Source organism: Humulus lupulus, chromosome 6, assembly GCF_963169125.1.
Source record: "Humulus lupulus chromosome 6, drHumLupu1.1, whole genome shotgun sequence".
Taxonomy (NCBI): Eukaryota; Viridiplantae; Streptophyta; class Magnoliopsida; order Rosales; family Cannabaceae; genus Humulus; species Humulus lupulus.
This window is the reverse complement of record NC_084798.1, coordinates 161,575,308-161,580,598: the sequence shown is the minus strand read 5'-3', so window position 1 is coordinate 161,580,598 and position 5,291 is coordinate 161,575,308. Positions and strand designations below refer to the sequence as shown.

The window sequence follows — 5,291 nt, the reverse complement described above, 5'->3', positions numbered from 1 at the left end:
TCTTTTTCATGGTTCTAAGTTTGGTGGAATTCATGGTGATGCTAGGATTTAATCTCCCAAGAGCATATGGGAGGTGTTGGCCTAGGTTTCGGCCTACAAGGGTAAGATTGTTCTTTTGTCCCTTATGTTGATTGATATGAGAATTTGGTTTGGTTTTTCTAATGGTTTGGTGATGATGATAAGGTGTTGAAGGCTAGCAATCAAAGAGGGTGGCCATAGTTATTTTTGAGTTCTTTGATTTCTATAAAAGGAGGTAATGGAACCTCTATCCTTATAATTGTTCTTATTGTTGTTGTGATCTCTTTGGATATAATCTTGCTGTGCGTTTTATTGGTTGATCGGTTATGTTCTTTTATGTTGAAAATTTGTTTTCTTTCTTGTAATCCATAAGATCATGAAAGGAAATATGCATGATTATGTATGAGTAGTTTCTTTAAAGTATTTGCTATGAAGTTTGTATTCTACACTACAAGAAAAAACAGTATTCATAACACTTAAAAAGTGCTATCTGGGACTATTGATAGCACTTCTGAAAATGCTAACGTAGCCCATGTTATTAAAAGTCCAGTCTTTTCTATAACATTTTTTGAATGTTATGTTCGGTGTTATCTTAAACTATTCAATAACACATTTTTAGGTGCTATAATATTCAAATAATAACATTTAGATAGAGTCTTTGATTATAAATTTGAAGTTTAATCTTGTATTTTTTTCATAACACTTTTCAACTGTTACATTTGATTATTTTGATAACATTTTTAGTTTGTTATACTATATAAACCATAACGATTTTTTACGCTTATAATATGCTTTTAAATCATAACATATAGTAATAAAATTTTAAATTTTATTTTGATAAGTATACTTATATGGTTTTTTTTTAATTAAAAGATTTTCATTATTGTATTTTGATAAAAAAATTCAAAATTAATCATAAAATGTAATTCTCAATAGATTGATAAACCATAAGTATTACATTAAACAATAACTAATTCAAACCATAAATGTGTCTACTTCATGAGATCTTAGTTCTAACTTAAGTTTGAAAGCATAACATAATAAAGTTTTATAATCTTGAACAATTTTTACTTCAAAAATGAAAAATAGAAACAAAACTTTATAGTAATTTTCCTAAACAAGAAAAGTTTTTGGTCATTGAAGATGAGAGAAATACAACATCCATAAAGTTGACCATTACAAAAACAACAATAACAACAACATGATACCAGCCTGCTATCATTTAATTTGGAAAGGCTGAATATACATGCCATTCTCAACATAGAACAAACACTTGTGCAACATTTTCTCAGTAAATTCCGGGGATGACCCTGTACCGAACCTTCTCGCAGTACAATTTCCAGTATTTTCCATACCTACAATAACAATCACATGTCAAGATTTTATGCCTTTATCTGTATGAAAACGCGTAAACCATTATTCATTTCATCTACTTATTTATTTTTCTCTACACTGGCATCGGTTTGTAAATTGTCTACACCTGTTGGACCAGAAACCACTAACATGATCAGAGTTTGTCTCTCCCATACAAGCAAATAAACTAGTAGCACTCATAAGGTAAGTTTTAACTAATGAATTACCTCAACTTCGGGATCTATTTGAAAAACTAAATTTGGAAGGTTTACCTTTGCAATTTTTAAGGGACATATAATTTTTCATAAACAAATGATGAGATTGTGTTTGCTTACTTGGATCGGCACCGATCATCATCCCTTTTCGCCCGGTCGAGGAGAAGGATTGTAAGAAACACCACATAAAAGTAGGGTAAAGCCTGCAGGACAAAAGTGATTCAATTCAAACACAACTTCTAACAACATAAACAAATCTAAACCCCAGAAGGAAAATTACTTACGTGGTTAAAAAGAGCTGGAACAGTCCAGAAAAATGCAGCTAATATTTCTGGGACATAGTGGAAATGTCGAGCTAATCCCCACCTGCGTGAACCAGAGAACTTTGTTTTTAGAATTTTAGCATTTGACAAATTAGGACAATGGCTCATAGAAATAGAAGAAGAAAGCACCCTCTATCAGAAAACCAAACCATCCACATGGTTAGAATGCTCATTTTATATACATAGTGTACCCATTTCAAGGTTTCCAACATCCTGTTGGAGCAAGTAGGCCAACAACAGCATGCTCACCCCCCGCATTCATAACCAAGAAGAAAAAAAAATCCAGTTAGTTCATATTTACATGGCAGAGCCTGAAAACGTACCATCCCGAAGTTAAAAGAGTGCTGCTTTTTGTTTCCCTAGTTGTGGTAGTGTAAGTGGCAGTTATCTGTGAAACAGAAAGGGAAGAATTATGTAGGATTTAGCAGCAGATATACAAAAAATTGTATGTATAATGAGAACCAAATAACGAGTTTCAGAGAACCATATACCTTTGATGGAGCTTTACCCCAAACCAAAGCTTTGCCATTTGTTCTGCGAAACTCTTGCCTTTGCCTATCACAGTCGTAGTTGATGTATATGCAAAGAATGCCTGCTACTAGGATGTAGAGTGCCAACTGTGACAAAGCAAAGTAGACAACTAAAATTAAGAATTAATTTAACAGGGACAATGGGGAAATAGGACAGAAAAGAAAGTATGGTTGGTTGCAAAAAAAATCAAGTCTACGCTCATCTCATGGGCTTGGCAGCTTACAAACAAAGTTACAAGCATTCAACTTTTGCATTTGGCTGGTAGAATAGATTTGCAGCTTCTAACTCAAATTGCCAATATACAGCTTTTACAAGCTAATAATAATATTACTGGTGTATACCAAGGGGAGTTAGCTCAAATGGGAAGACATGTGGTTTGCTTCCATAAGGTCTAAAGTTTGAATCCCACCAAGGTATCTACATAGCCATTGCTATAGTTTCCTACTCTCTAGTAATGCAGAAAAGTGTTCACATTTTGAAAAGGTTGAAAAACATTTTGGAACTGTTCCTGAACGAAAGCAGTAATATTACATTTTATTGACCAAATAAACTTAGAATAGAAAACTTTATACCTGAGTTCCAAGGTGTACAGGATGATTGACCAGGTACATGCCAGGAGAAGTATATATAGAAGGCACCCATACAAGGCATCCCCAGCAAATATAAAAACCAGCTGTCAAAATGATAGGTACAATGATCCAAATGAGAGAAAGTATGAACAAACCAAAAGAACGGGAAAGAAGCAATAGATAAATTCAGCACTACAAGAACATTTGTTTAATAATTATTTGGTCTCTTCTAATCACAGTGAAAAATTAGGTAGTAGAAACAATTTATCTGCTAAAATTAAGGCCAAGAATTTGCAACGTCATGGTAGCCAATCCAAGTAATTGGGATCAAATACAGCAATAGATGGAAAAGGTTAAAGGGGAAGTAACTATAATCTTCGAATGGTAACGAAAGTAAGAGACTTTAATGATGATGACTTCATAGAAGACGAGTTATCTTATTTCTATCTCACTTAATTCATAAATATAAGTTATGCTTAGTATGCATTCAAAAAAATAATAAGACATCTAAATTTGTACATGTTCCAAAATATCAAACCATCCAGAAGATTATTGCCAAAATGATGTTTAATAAAATAATGGATAACAAGGATGGAAAGTTAAAATAAAAGGATGTAGAACCTCGATCATGTGCAATATCCATTGTGCTCCAGTATCCAGCTTCCCACCAAAAAAATTTAGTAACATACACCAGCATCAATATGGTATTAACAAGCATTGAATCAGCCACTTTGTCGTTCACTTCATACTGGTAAAAAGAAAAAAGATAGACGTTAAATACTAGCAAAAGAGCTAAAGAGTGTGTCCACAAAGCAATCTGTTGTAGAAGTGTAAAACAGGAAGGTCGGGTCTGATTTTGAGGTAAGAAATAACCACCAGGCCAGCTGCACGGGCACACAGTAAAGTAAGATTAAGTGTTCTTTTTGTTCAAATGAATTATACAGAGAAACAATCCTTGAATAAGAGGGAAAATGATTGGCCGCTGGAAATGGATTGTAGAGATTTTGTGGCAAAGCAACTCAGATTCGTTAATAAAATTTTAACAGTCTAAGTTCACACAATCAAATGGCTGCACTGCTGCCACATATTTCAAATTGTAAGCGAACCAAGTTTCAAACCTAAAATGCAATTCATATTGCAACTGGCACATCAACCAACACCATGGACATAAACAAAGTGATGCTGAATTACTGACATAATTAGGCATAATTCACAACTATGCCATAGACGCTACCTGCTTTATGCAATAGGTTATAGCTAGAACTTCCCAAGACATCATTCCAAATCTGCAATTTGTAAAAACTTTAATGTCGAAGTTTTTACCAATGCGAGGATAGAGTTCCATACCCTGCAAAAAGACAATCGAAATTCGAAAGGATATTCAAAAGTTATGGTTTGGGAAAATTTCAATAATGACCGCATACACTTAGTAACCCAGCAGAGTTTAAGCTGCTACAAAGCACATACTCTCTAGCAAAATTGAAATAGTAAAAATGACAACAACAAAAAACTAACAGAAACAAGTAACAACCACCACCACCAAAAATCCACTCAAAGTCCTTTTGACAGTTGACAAGTGGTGCCAAGACTTGTGCTAATTTTATTATTATGATTATTTAAATTAAAAAACTAGATAAATAAAAAAGAAGAAGAAATCAAGCAGAGAACTATTGTGATTTCTAATAGTATTTACATGTGATAGCACAAAGCCCTTGAATAAGACTTAAGAACAACTGATAGGTGAATTATCCTTACAAAGAATGTCACACTCCAAAAACCTAGTCGACAATCCTAAATTTACATGTACCTTCACAACCTTATCTCATTACAGTTTTTTTCTAATTTACCACATCCCAAATTTAATAAAAAAGAAAAGCAGAAATCCAAGAAGAATCACACTTACCCAATAGAAATCAATTATGATGTTCCCAGACGAGCCAGAATCAGTGGAAGACGGTGCCACTTTCAGGCATTTCAAAATGGTTCAACTCTATTGTCATAAACTTCCATGCACTAGTCTATGTATCTCATAGATTTCTCTCATGTAATTTGTTCATCTCCACAAGGTTATCATTTATTCTTCCCTTAAAGCATCAAAGCTGATATCATCGGCAAAAAAATATTCAAGAGCTTGCTGAACTAAGAACTAAACAGAGTTCTAAAGAAATTTAAGAATTTAAAAAAAATTATATACTTGTATGTATATACGTATTACACACTAAAAAATAATAACAGCATAAATAGTTGCAAGTGAATCACAAACCTTCTTAGCATCTATTTGA

At 33.2% G+C, this 5,291-nt stretch overlaps 1 protein-coding gene across 1 annotated transcript; it reads right to left on the bottom strand.

Moving 5' to 3' along the window:
* Positions 1-1,126: 1,126 nt before the first annotated feature.
* On the bottom strand, positions 1,127-4,172 carry LOC133785622 (7-dehydrocholesterol reductase-like). Its single transcript, XM_062224840.1, has 8 exons — positions 4,152-4,172; positions 3,631-3,757; positions 3,013-3,113; positions 2,401-2,526; positions 2,233-2,297; positions 1,871-1,952; positions 1,707-1,789; positions 1,127-1,373 (listed from the first exon to the last, which is right to left on the bottom strand). The coding sequence occupies exons 1-8, from the start codon at positions 4,170-4,172 to the stop codon at positions 1,307-1,309; spliced, it is 672 nt and encodes a 223-aa protein (XP_062080824.1). The 3' UTR covers positions 1,127-1,306.
* Positions 4,173-5,291: the final 1,119 nt, after the last annotated feature.

Bases quoted from the DNA above. Each gene is read 5' to 3' on its own strand.
- LOC133785622 (XM_062224840.1), bottom strand. From the start codon at position 4,172: ATGGTGTTGGTTGATGTGCCA. The intron at 2,527-3,012 runs GTATAAAGTTTT...GCTTTGTCACAG, and splicing joins CTGTACACCTTGGAACTCAG to TTGGCACTCTACATCCTAGT. The intron at 1,374-1,706 runs GTAAGCAAACAC...TTGTTATTGTAG, and splicing joins GATGATCGGTGCCGATCCAA to GTATGGAAAATACTGGAAAT.